This window comes from Oryzias latipes, chromosome 2 (assembly GCF_002234675.1).
Source record: "Oryzias latipes chromosome 2, ASM223467v1".
Classification (NCBI taxonomy): Eukaryota; Metazoa; Chordata; class Actinopteri; order Beloniformes; family Adrianichthyidae; genus Oryzias; species Oryzias latipes.
Window position 1 is genome coordinate 21,965,823 of NC_019860.2, and position 12,880 is coordinate 21,978,702.

Below are 12,880 nucleotides of genomic sequence, written 5' to 3' on the forward strand. Positions count from 1 at the left end.
TAAGTATATTTTTAATTTTCAATTCTTCGTTTACTCATTACAGTAAATAATTGGTTTCACCACAGGAACAGAAACATTTTGGCTTTTTTTTAGGAAAATATAAAAACGCGAGCTTTACTTAAAACAGAATAAAAATATTTGGGTGACAATCGTGCGGGAAACAGCACCCTCTGGTGGTCAAAATAAGAAGGTGCGGTTTTTAAATGTGAATTCCGTTTTGTAAAAAAACATTTTATTTTATGGTATTGCTATCAAACGACAGTTTGGTGAAAATACATAAAATCACATAAAAGAAATTTAAGTTCAGGAATAAAATCCAGGAAAAACATCTGAAATAACAGTTTTGTCTAATTTTAGCCCATCTCCAAGATTCCTCGCGTAAGTAAAGAATTATACATATTTTTTGAAAATAACATTACAATTTATGTTATGTATTTTTTTTTTCCTTGAAGTATTTAAATTTTTTTTTAGATCTTGTAGCCAAGTTGAGAGGTTTTTTTCAGATTATGTGGTCCTTGGACTGGATTTAGGTGCAGCTTTTCATGCAGTTAGCCAGCATATTTTAATTTAATCTTTTTTAGAGGATTTGTGATGCTACTTTGCAAAAAAATTTAGTCTTATTTATCAGGAAAAACCTGTGTGCAGGAAGAAAAGATTCAGTACTTCTTTCCTCTGTCATGTGGAGTCCCACAGGGCTTAGTTCTTGGGCTTCTACTTTTTTCTTTCAACTTCTTGATGCTAATACATTTTAAACAGTCTTCAGAAAGAACACTCACCTTCCGTTTTGAGCGGCTTTTATGGATTTTATTAATTGTATTGTTTCATTAGCTTCTTACTTTAGGTTATTTTTCTTGCAGCGTTCAGCACCATGGCCAGTTCCTGGTGTTCATTAAAATGTGACACAAAGTTTTCTTTAAGACAACACTGTAAATTACTTTTGATTTTATTCAAGGGGGAAAAAACCTTCAGGAATATACAGCAATTCCCATAGTACACACAGAGAAGACATAAATTAGAGGCATGGCAAAGACGTTTGAGGGGGTGCGCTTCAACTGGGGCGGCGGGGAGCGTTTAATCCAACGCCACCAGCGGCACACTGTGCGGAACGATATAGAAGAATCAGTGAAACGACACTCTAAAATATGGAGAAACACAAACGTCTAAATTATGGTACAAAAAAGGTAAAAAATACAAAACTGGGGGGAAAAAACTGCCCTAAAAAAACAGCAACATAAATATCCATATATGGGCGTATATTGGTTTGACAAAACAAATGGTTTGTAAACATTTTCAACATAAGGTGTGCACTACGGTTAAAAAACTGCAGCCTCATACTTGAGAAGGAGTACACGGTAAAAACTCAGTTTAAAACAGGCTACTTTACTTCAAACCAGTGGTTCTGTAACACTGCAAGTGGAACGCCGTCGCGGTGATTCACAGATTAACCGTTTGCTGGGACTCTGTGCAGACAAAATACACTGCACAGGAAACTGTGCAGGTCCTCCCTCAGACAGTGAACGCACCACGAGAGAAAAGATTCCAAGCGTCGCTCATCCAAAGGAGCAGAGATGAGCTCCACATCAGGAAAAAAAAAACATCGTTCGGTCGACTCAAAACAGTAAAAACAGCCGATTTGCAGATGAAGTTTTGGTTAAATCTACACGCTTTTTTTTCCATCTAAAATCCAAGAAGAAAAGAGGTCCAATATTGAATCCATTGGCTGGTTTTAAAGTAAAAATGCTCCGAGGGCGGAATATTTCTGGAACGCGTGTTCAGAAATAATCATCAGGCGGCGGAAACTTTAGCTTCAAGTTACGCTAAAGCCTCCCACCAAATTCCCATCCTGTCCTGCAGCTACTTTAGCGACCATCTGCTAAGTTCTGCTCGTCTGCTTCACAGTTTCACCAAACCAGGACGCGGCCATAAAGTCAAAAACCCCACATTTCTAAACCTGACTCCAACATGATTTTTAGACTAAAAAACGAACTAATATAAAAAAAAAAACGAAAACGCTACAGATGACTGTGTGGATTTTTCCTTTACGGCTCCGCATCGCAAGTCACATACAAAACATACAGTGTATATAAAAAAAAAAAATCATCACATGGGGCTAATTTTTCATAACGCCAAAGCATCAAGTCATCGTAAACCTGGCCACACGTGTCCAACGGAACCTGCAGTTTGAGGCAATGTGGTAAAAAATTTTAAAAAACTTAAAGTCCGGAGAAACCTGCAGAGATTTGTAGCTGATAACCAGTACCCTGTATAAAAAAAAAACAAATCTACCAAGGTCCCTTAAGAAGAAGTCTGCACTTTAAGGAGATGAAGGCAAAAAAGTGAAGACGAGGAGGCAGATTAACACGTCAAGCACCATTAAAGAGAGGAAAACCCAACAGATGTAACATGCTTCACATGGAAACCTTCGCCTAAATAGGGCCAATCCGCTTCCTGGCACGTTTAAGTATTCAGTGACGGCCTTTTTTTCCCGGCAGGCTTCGCCCGCAAGACGCAAAGGTTCACAATGACAAAAACAGACACCACAGCCCTCGGTGGAGGTGGAGGAAGGTTGGGCAGCAAGGCTTGGGTAAGGAGGAGGCTTGTGGGAGGGCAAAGAGCGCGCCGCCGTTCGTCCCCTCCGCTACGTTTCTGGATTCACAAAATGGGTGGTGGGAGGCGGAGTTTCTCCAGCTCCTCCCTCCAAAAGTCTTCGTTCTGCGTTCCTCTGGCTGCGGCTCGTCCTTCACCAGCTCATGAGGGAAGAGCGTCCCAGCGTCATGAAGTATACTTGACTGGCGCCTCCGGCTCGCACGGAGGCGAAAAAGACCTGCCACATCCGGGAGGAAGAGCCCGGTTAATTTTTCTACACGATCGGCTCACCTGCGTACAAAAAAGGCATCCTCACCTTGTCGTTTCTTTCACAGAGGAATTTGAGTCTCTGGGCTCGCTTGTGCATGAAGACGCCGTCCAGGTGTCCCGTCTCCACCGAGCGGATCTCGATGGCCTTTTCGCCCCAGCCCATGATCTGGTTTGACCTAATGTAGGCTGCCAGAGAGAGAAGCAGGTTTTAGCTCCACCCCTAAAAGCCACTTTCGCACTGAGCCGTTTGGTCCACTTCATGTGGACGGATGAAGATCTGCCTGATTCTGCTGTGAACCAAACAACCCAACCCCTCTTTTCTATCAAAGTTCACCGAGAAATGTTGAAAATGTCTCATCACTGGAGCAACAACAAGTGAGAATTTCCAATATTTTCGGGTTTCTTCCCCTGTAGAAACGCTGGGACATTTTTTTCAGGAGGTTCAGTCAGGCTGAAAGCGGGAGCGCCGGCTTACCCACGGAAGTCGGCATTTCTCCCCACTGCAGCACCACGTCTTTGGTGATGCGCCCGTACGTGTTGACGTAGACGCCCTCGTCCTCGTAACAGACCAGCAGCTCGATGCCGTCAGTGTTGGGTAGGATGATGATGGCGTGGCACTGGATGCTGGTCTGGATCTGATTGTGAAGGACAAAAGAAAAGAAAATATCTGTAAAAGGGATCAAATCCTCAGAAAACCTGAACCGCACTGGGCTCCTACATGTGTGGGGAGGTAGATGTCGTAGACGGCGCCCGAGTCCACATCCACAGCGTGGAAGCCCGAGCAGGATCCGTAGATGACCTTTAACCTTTGGCCTTCCTCCACAGTCAGGTCCACCAGCAGAGGTTTGTGCACCAGGTCACCAAACGACTTCAAAGAAAAAAACGCGTCAGCTGGGCGCAGTGAAGCGCAGAGACCCGGCTACCTTCTGGAACCCGCACTACCTTGAAGGCCATGAACTTGTGGTAGGGTTTGGGCGCCCAGGCGTACACCTCCACAGCGTTCTTCAAAGCCAGAACCAGGAACTTGATCCTCTCGTACTTTACTGGAATGCGTAAAGGAAACGAATCAGCCGCAAGCACTCCCAGAAAGCTCCTATTTATGTGCAGACGTGGGTTCCGCTGAACTTACCGACTTTGTAGTGAACGCAGCCCTCCAGGTCGCCCACGTTGACCCAGCCCTGCTTCTTCTCCACTTCTGGGTCGTTGTGCAAAATCTTGTTTCGGAGCCACGACAGGTAATACACTCGCAGTTTGTTCTTTTTACCTGCAGGAAGGGGGGAGGGTGGGGGGTTCAGGGTGGTGTTTGCAAACAAAAAGCTCGGCTCAAAGTCTCACGCCGAGTGGATCTGTACCTGATATGGTTACCAGGACGTTGAGTCCCTCCAGGACATCCATCTGCTGGATGCGGCGTCGATTAATCAGCGGGTAAACCTTACCCTGACCGCTCCGGTCCAGCAGCATCAGCCCGCTTTCTGTCCCCACCAGCAGGTTCACCCCTGATGGCGTCAGAAGGTAAACGTTTGGTGGAAATGTCTGAACCGTCGGCATTTCGCAGCGTCGTTAAGGACGTACCCCAGAGCGCCGCGCACAGAATCTCGGAGTTGAACCTCTTCTTGTACTTGCGGATCTCGGGAGTGTCGCTGGGCGGACGAGTGTTGACAGGGTTGACGTTGACCACCGAGCCTTTACGGGAGGGGTCAGAGCGCAGTGGGTCGGCGGGTCGGCCTTCTTGTCCAAAAACCGCTGGAGTGAGGAAGAGGAGCGGGATTAGGAGGAGGAAGTCAGACTTCCAATCTTAGGAAACTCAAATTCACAACAGTTTGAGGATTTTTCAGCATTTTTATTTACATTTTAATTCATTTGGAGCTCATTTGACTGCATTTTTCTTTTTTTACATTAACAAAATGTTTTCAAACGGTTAAAAACCTTTCTGTGAAAAAGAGAATTGATGAAATCACTAACAATTTGACCAATTCTTAAAGAGCTGTAAAAGTAAACAGCTAAAATGCAACATTGTCAAGCATTTCTTTAAAACTTTTGAACACGAGAGGAGCTTCCGAAAGACAAAAATAATTTTAAGGGATCGGGTTACTTTGATACAATGGAAGTTAAGGCCCAACAAAAAAAAAAAAAAAAAAAAAAATAGAATTATAAAATTTAAAGTGGTAAATTTACAAGAAAAAAAACGACTACATTTACGAGATTAAAGTGGAAGTGAGCCCACAGAACAGCAGGTGAACGCCGCGCAGCAGCAGAGCAGACCCACTAAACTCAATGGAACAGGTGAGCTGAATGTTGATTGATAACTTTATTGATAGCTCATTTGTTTGATTTACGATGTATTCTTTTTTACAAGATTTTAAGTCGTAAATTTACGTAAAAAGAAACGTGTAAATCTACGATATTTTTCCTCTTAAATTTACGACTTTATTCTCGTAATTTAACAGCTATGACTTTTTTCCCTTAAATTTACGAATTAAAAAAAAAGTTTGCAAACTGGCCCTAAAACTCGGTGGTACTTTAAGCTTAAAAAGGTCGTCCAAAAATCCAAAACGATGGTTTGTACTGGAGCTCCTTGAAGCTCAAGAGGTGCGGATTTCGCCGCTTCCCGCCTTACCCATGTTGTTGAGGGAGCTGCCGCCTGATGGAGAGATCTGGAGGAGGCGTGGGTCGATGAAGGGAGTGAACGAAGAGGAAGACTTGTGTTTGGACATGGAGTTGCTCTCTGACTGCGACTGAAGAAAGAAAAAAAACAGCATTTCTCATCAAACTCATTAAAAGTCTTGGAAATAGCTTGGAAATACAAGTATTAGGGAAACCAAAAAGACCAAAAAGTGAGAGTAGAGTAGAATAAAGTTGTACGATTAGAGGAAAGAAATTCAACAATTTATGAGACTAAAGTTGTAAATTTATGCTTCACAAAGTTGCAATTTTACAAGTAAAAAATCTTACTTTTACAAAAATTAAATGTAAAATTTAGTTTTTAAAATGACATTTCAGAGAAATCGGATGGATATCACACTGTTCAGTAATCTTCCTGATTCTGCTTCACTTTTTCGTAAATGTACAATTTTATTTTCATGACATTCAAGCTCTATTGTTCTTGTAAATTTAAGACTTTTTAAATAAGAAATTCAGGATTTTATTATTTGGAGTTTTTCTACACTTTTTTCTAACCTTCATTTCTCTTTCATGCTGTCCCTAATATCCCGTCGTACGGAAGAGCCAAAGCGCTATGAATCAAACCCCATTTCTATATTAGGCCTTAGCCTTAAGATCAGATGAGAAGATGACGTGCAGCTGGGTTAGTTCTTCTGAGGCTTGGAGGGGAAAACAGCTGGAGGGTTGAACGAGTTTGAGAAGAAGAAGAAAAGAGTTGAGAGGGAAATCAGATCCCAACAGGCTGCTGTGATTGGTTAGAAGGAAATCAATCAATAAAAACCCAAAGAGAAGAGAACCATTAGGAATCCCGTCGACTCCCACCACCACGTCGTCTCCAGAGTTTAGTCTCATGCTCGTTAGATCAGAAGTCCTCCGCTGTAGAAACCAGGTTCTACCATGGAGGAGTTAGCGAAGCAAGAGGAAGGGGGGGTGCAGTCACACCAGAGGGCGGGGTGGAGGGGGTGGAAGGGGGGGCCCGGACCGGCAGTCGAGGACAACACGACTGCTCTGCGCAGACTTAGAGATGGAGGTTAGCGTTTTAGCGTCATTATCGCAGGATTTTAGCTGCAAAGCCTTTGCGAAAACTGATAAAAACAGTAAAAGTTTAATTGTTTGTCCGATAAAAAAAAAAACTAAGTCTGCACAGTTGGAGCGTCGGCGCCCCCCCCCTCCCCGTCTGAAGGCCCCACATACCTCTACGGCTACGAGCTCCTCCAAGGAGATCTGTGAGGAGACGCCAAGACTGGCCTGGCTAGATGATGAGGGGAAGGAGGAGGAGGAGGAGGAGGACAAGGAGGAGAAGCTGGCTGTGGAGGGGGGGGAGGAATGATGGCTCTGCTGAATAATGTCGGGGAGGTGGTACATGCGGCCGTTTTTCTCTGGGGGGCCACGACCGGAGCCGGGCGAGGAGGAGGATGATGAAGACGAGACATTGACCAACCGCTTTATGTCAGCTGTGCTCTGGAAGCAAGAACAAGCAGACTTGGGGTGGAGCAAACCAGAGAAGGAGGGGTGTGTGTGTGTGCGTGGGGGGGGGGGGGGGGTGCTTTGTGACATGATTAACTCCTCCCCCCACACGGAAACAGATCACCTTCAGTTCCTCCTTCTCTGCAGTGGAATCCGTAATGGTTCCCTGAGGTCCGGCGGGGGTCCCTCACCTGTCTGATGACCAGGGTCCCGTCTTTGGAGGGGGTGGTGCCCTGCTCACTCTCAGAGTCCTCCACCAGCATGGTCTTAGCAGAGTCTGCCTCCCCGTTTCTGAGCCTCCTGTGACAAAAACAATCAAACGTTTGTCTTAAGGTTTGAGGAATCTGTCATTTTTTAGTGAAGATCGGCTGAAGGGAAAATGATCAATATAATCGAATCATTCCCACTGAGAAATCAATGGATCAAATCTGTGATGTCACCGCTTTTTTAAAAGTTATTACGTACAGTTTTTGGTGCATGTGGGAGTTTCTAAAAGTTTGGCAGTTTTCTAAACGCAGCTCTGATCTGGCGATGGTTCCTCTCAAACCTAAAACTTTACATTTCAAGATATTGTTTCCAAACGACAGAAAAAGCAGCGTTAAGGTGAAACAGAGGCACTCCTAAAGCACCACTGGGTGGGGCCGCACTGGGCCCCCACAATTACCCAGCTCTGGAGTCCTCGGCCCCCGACGTGGACTCGTCCCCTGGCTCCTGGTCCACCTCCTCGTCGTCTTCCTCATCCGTGGTGCCCGAGTCATCGCTCGATGAGGAGTAGTCTGTGACCTTGTGGGGGGGCCGCACGTCGTCCACGGCACGCAGCTCCTTAGCCAGCGCCGTCAGGTCCTGAAAACATCCACGGATACAACGATCGGAGGCCGCTCAGTCTCACGCCGGCCTCAGCAAAGTTGTCCCGAAGCGACACAGGACGAAGAATTCCATGGATTTAGTGACTTGATATGATGACTTAAGCTGACGTCAGAGGAACAGCTCATGTTCGCTGCTCTAGAGATAAATCAGGGAAGCAGATTGAAGGTTTCAATGTGCTAAGAGAAGGATGTTGGATGTTAAAAGGAACCCCCCGGTGGATGTTTATGGATGTAGAGATGAAGAACACGAGGGTGGTTGGAGTTAAAAAAAAAAGAAGAGGACGTAGATGGGTGATTATTGGCTGTAGGACTCCCAAAAGGGAGAAGCCGAAAGACCAAGAAGGATAAAAGCCGATACGGTTTGACGCAAAAATTCAGCAGGGCTTACAACAACCCCCCTGTTTCCATAATGTTGTGGTTTATGGAGAAACTCAGCTTTCGAATACAGCGGGTTCTGGTTCTGTCAAGCCGAGGCAGAACTTACAGCGGGTCGCGTCGGCCGGGCCACGTTCCTTTCGTCCTGTTTTTTGGGGAGGTTTTCGGGCCGCTGGAGAGGCGATCCCTCAGATTTAGAGGAAGCTTTGGTGGAAACAAAAGGAAGCGTTAAGAGACTGACTGAATATAATTCATGACAACAAAAGGGGGGATTTTCATTCTGCTGCTTCACTTTGGAAAAGACTAAACTAAGCAGATGTTGCTATAACTACAAATATAACAGGATGATAACAATGTTTGAACTACAAAAAAAAATCTGTGATATTATGTTGTTTTTTTCAGTGCAACAGAAAGCAATAAATGAGAGAAGTATAGACATGTACAGTACCAGGGGACTCACAGCGAGGTCTGAAACGCTCGCCGGGACTGGCCTGAGAGTTGGAGTTGGAGGAGCTGCCGCTGCCGGGTCGGGACTGCAGCTTCTCCACCCTGTCCCATAGAGGGCGCTGCTCCATGTTCCTGCACGGAGGAGCAACAGCAGGTTCAACTAAAGCCCCCTAGAGGCTGGTGTGCAGCTCACATTTGAGGCAGATCTTCCTTTAGTTGGTTTGCCAACACGAAGGAGGAAAATTTGCAGAATAAAAAGGTTTATTAAAAAAATTTCTCTCCATATTTACTCATTTATAGATCATAGCTTTTAGGGATTCATATTAATGAAATTAGAGCCAAATCGCTGGAAGAAAAATAATCATGAAATTAGAGGCATATTATTACCTAAAATATCCTTTTAGCAGTTAATAACGAAGTTTTTTCCCCCAAAATTCCAGTTACAGTTTCATGGCCACGTGGCTAGTCTTAAATTAAGATGACAAAAGCCAAAAATTAACTCGTTAATTAGTCAAATTACCCATTCCATTTTCTTTAAACTATTATCTTCCCTCACAGTTGGTGTTCAGTCGTCCTGTTTGTGCTAATCAGTGGTTCAAAAACCACAACTGTTGTATGAAACCTGCAAATTACTCTGAGTTCAAGGGTCAAACAGGGGCATTCCTTAAACAATCCTCATGTTTTTGAGGAATCAAACAAGGAAACTTTTCTTGTTTGATCCTTCTTACCGCCACAGTCACGCTGACTTAAGTTTCACAGAAGTGATTTAAATGTCTGACATGGATTTCACTGACCCGACGGCGTTCCTCTGGTTGTTGGGCTGCGTTGGCAGAGGAGACTCTCGCCGCGACAAAACCGGAGATCTGGATGTTGTCCTCACTGGTACCTGAGACACAGTTTCAAAAACCTTTATGGATATTGATCAAAATTCAGCTTTATAATCTTAATCTCAGATTGTAAAAAAAAAGACCTTATCCAACAGAGCTTGAAATGGAAAAAAAAACTAAACCATAATGGAATAACACAAAGATTGAAAAGAGGTTTTTTGAAAACAACAACTGCTGGATGTCTTAATGACAAAAGAACAGTTCATCATTAGTCTAAGAAAGATCATCTAAATCCTAATGTCATCTGAAAAACAGGACTAAATTCGTTTTGGTTTATTGTTTTATTTCAAGCAATTAAAACAAAAAACAAGACATAAAATATACTTGGATGTATTAAACCAAAGTAAGATTTTTAGTCATAAATTGATTGGAAAATAAACACTAAATTCTTATCTAGATCCAGGAAACAGGACTAAATTTTAATTTTAATTTCAGAAACACAATTTTTATTTCAAATCCAGGAAGAATCTTTTTTTCTAATCGTAATCTAAGAAACAGATTTAAATCCCAATTTATTTTGACAACCATGACAAAATCCTAATCTAAATAAAACAAAACAAAAACTAAATCTCAATCTTAACCTGGGATACAAACTTAAATCTGAATCTAAATCCAGAGAAAATAGCCAAATCTTAATCTAAATCCAACAAACTTGTCATAATCCTAACTAAATAAAAAAAAGCACAAATCTGAATCTAAATCTAAGAAACAGGACTCAATCTGAATCTAAATCCAGAAAAAAATAGCCAAATCTTAATCTAAATCCAAGAAATTTGTCAAAATCCTAACCTAACTCCAAAAGAACATAATAAAATCCTAATTTGAATCCAAGGAAAATGACTAAAGCTTAATCTAAATCCAAAAAAACAACTAAATCTCAATCTAAATCCCAGATACACCAAATCTTAATCTAAATCCATGAGAAAACATGGGCCATTCTAATCTTTAGTATAAAAAACTTAATCCTAATCTGAATTTAACAAACAATTCTAATCTAAATCTGAGAAACAGGACTTTCTGGGTGTTTCTGAAAGGCCAAGAAAAAGCATCCTTAACTTCTAATCTGTAATCTTAAACCAATTCCCATGAAGTTCCAGTGAGATTACACTGACCAAAGTGGGGGAGACAGATCGACATGAAGGAGGTGGATGAGAGAGAGGGAAGGCGGGGGTAGGAGGGGGTGGACCTCACCATCTTCTTACCTTTGGAGGAACCTCTTCACTGCTGGACTGGTGTTCCAGCCTATTCTGAGCCTGGGGGTGGTGGAGGGGAGGTTGGGGGTGGGGGTCAGTGAATGCAGGCGATGGGTGGTGGTGGTGTTGATGGTGGGGGTCCTGGGAGCGCAGGTGGAGTTGTGCAAAGTTAGACGCCACGCCACCGGATTCGCTGAAGGACTGGGAGCGAGCGACAACAGGCGGAGGAGGAGAGGGGGTGGCGCTGTTGCTGCTCTTAAGAGCGGCCAGGTGTGACCACTGGACCTTTTTTTAAACGTGTTTGGGGTTGAAGTGGGGAGGGGGAGGGGGGGTGACAAGCAGACAACAAAGTAAGACATGAGGGAGGATGCACAAGGCCTTGAACAGACATGTTCTGACACATTTGCATGAAAACAAACGAAAAACGACTTTTTTCTGCCCAATCTTGTAGCTCAGTTCTCACGTATGTGTGTGTTTTTTTTCCTACCTGACGACCATCAAAGGTCATGAGGGACTGCAGGGTCAACGCATTTATTGTCACACGATAAATACAAACGTTTGGCTAAACGCAACAAGACTGTATGTTAGGGTTAATGGCCGACGAAGTGAGCCAATATGAAAAGTCCCTTTTCTCCGCGTCAGAATCAACCAATTCACGTTGATTGTGCGAGCGGTCGAGGAGTTATCATGTTTTAAAAAACGTGTGTTATTTAGGTGATGTTGGCGACCTCTTAGGTGTTACAGGATTAAAGAGTTTAATCCACTAATCAATAGAAGAATAAGATGAAGATTAGTGGCATAAAACCTGATATTTTCCGGTAAAAAACTGATTTTGTACATTTGCGCAAAGAAAAGTTTTGAACTAAAACAGAAAATCCGATCTAATTGAAAGTATTCAAACAAATATGTTGAACTGAAGTTTCATTACTGTCTGCAGCTATACGGGGCAGCTGGTTGAAGCAGTTCCAATAATGGGGGTCTGATTTATGAGCCACACCACATGGACACATTTTATAAGAAAGACTACCGGTAAGTGCTATTTGATTTGCAGCAAAAGGCTAAACACAGACAAAGTAGTGCCAGAACATCGGAGCTGGACGAGAAGGGGGGATGAAGGAGAAGGATGGGATTACCTGAGGCTCCATGGGCCGGTGCATGGCCTCAGAGGAGGAGCCGCCGTTGGAGAAGGGTTCGGAGGATCGGGGTGGCAGAGGGGGCTGCTTGGGAGGAGGGGCGGCCTGCGGGGAGCCCTGGATGTTTTTACGGTAGCGCTCATCCGCCTGGGATGAGGGGGGGAATGAGGAAAAAGACGGGATCAGGTTGGGAATCAGATGGAAATGGCAGGTTTAGAGGCTGATTCAAACTCTGCTTCGCAGTCACTGCTTTCTGGCGTGAGCTCAAAGGCTTGTGGGAAATAAAAGCACAATGAGGATGAACGTTTTTGATTTGTTTGAAGAGGAGGAAATGCGTGTTTTAGGTGACTAAGGAGGAAGATCGACAATTGTTTTATGCGTGAAAATGTCACGAGGAAGGTGCGCTTGACCGGTTTAAATGACAAAAGAGGAGCAGAGCAAGATGAGTAAATCTATCCCAAAATGCTGGCCAGTTGCTATGGTGATTAGGGTTGATTTTTGACCAATCGTGAAACAGTTTTTTTACGGAAAGCAGGCTGAAGTTTAACTACAGTGAGGTAACACTGTGCTTATTTTTTTGGAGAGAATGAATCAACCTTTAGTTTGAGAATTTTTCATTTTATGATACTTCCTGTCCCTCCATTTTTTGAAACTCTGTGAAACCTTTATATATATTCAAAAAAAGAAACAGACAACAAAAACATGCTTTGAAACAAAGATAAAAGGTGACGCAGGACCGGTTTGGACCACAGCGCTGTTAATAACAACAAGACACCGGTTTGTGAGGAGACGCTGCCGGAGAGTGCGGTCGGTTAGTTTGGACATGCGGCCCAATCCTCACAGCCACGTCACCTGAACCTTTCAGTGTAAAAGTCTGGAAAAGCTCTCCTTTTATCTGTCCAAAGGAAAACACCAGCGCGTCTGGAGGAGAAAGGGGAAGGCGTTTGCTTCAGGCTCTACCCTGAACACCGAGGCTGGGCAAAGGCAAGCAAGAA

The 12,880-nt window shown here is 43.8% G+C and overlaps 1 protein-coding gene across 7 annotated transcripts in view; it reads right to left on the reverse strand.

Moving 5' to 3' along the window:
• Window positions 1–925: 925 nt before the first annotated feature.
• LOC101174648 (mitogen-activated protein kinase kinase kinase kinase 4) overlaps window positions 926–12,880 on the reverse strand; it is a 34,799-nt gene continuing 22,844 nt past the window's right edge. For 2 of the 7 annotated variants that reach the window (XM_023965931.1, XM_023965951.1), the window contains 17 exons: window positions 11,886–12,032; window positions 10,762–11,037; window positions 9,467–9,558; window positions 8,674–8,804; window positions 8,335–8,429; window positions 7,649–7,827; window positions 7,176–7,284; window positions 6,712–6,978; window positions 5,474–5,591; window positions 4,429–4,599; window positions 4,209–4,352; window positions 3,986–4,120; window positions 3,799–3,899; window positions 3,575–3,724; window positions 3,332–3,491; window positions 2,903–3,042; window positions 926–2,824 (listed from right to left, as the gene is read on the reverse strand). In XM_023965931.1, coding sequence (XP_023821699.1) covers window positions 2,741–2,824; window positions 2,903–3,042; window positions 3,332–3,491; window positions 3,575–3,724; window positions 3,799–3,899; window positions 3,986–4,120; window positions 4,209–4,352; window positions 4,429–4,599; window positions 5,474–5,591; window positions 6,712–6,978; window positions 7,176–7,284; window positions 7,649–7,827; window positions 8,335–8,429; window positions 8,674–8,804; window positions 9,467–9,558; window positions 10,762–11,037; window positions 11,886–12,032 — 2,499 coding nt within the window. In that variant the 3' untranslated portion in view covers window positions 926–2,740. The remainder of the gene's footprint in view (window positions 2,825–2,902; window positions 3,043–3,331; window positions 3,492–3,574; window positions 3,725–3,798; window positions 3,900–3,985; window positions 4,121–4,208; window positions 4,353–4,428; window positions 4,600–5,473; window positions 5,592–6,711; window positions 6,979–7,175; window positions 7,285–7,648; window positions 7,828–8,334; window positions 8,430–8,673; window positions 8,805–9,466; window positions 9,559–10,761; window positions 11,038–11,885; window positions 12,033–12,880) is intronic. The other 5 variants (XM_023965937.1, XM_023965947.1, XM_023965943.1 and 2 more) reach the window with 5 other exon arrangements.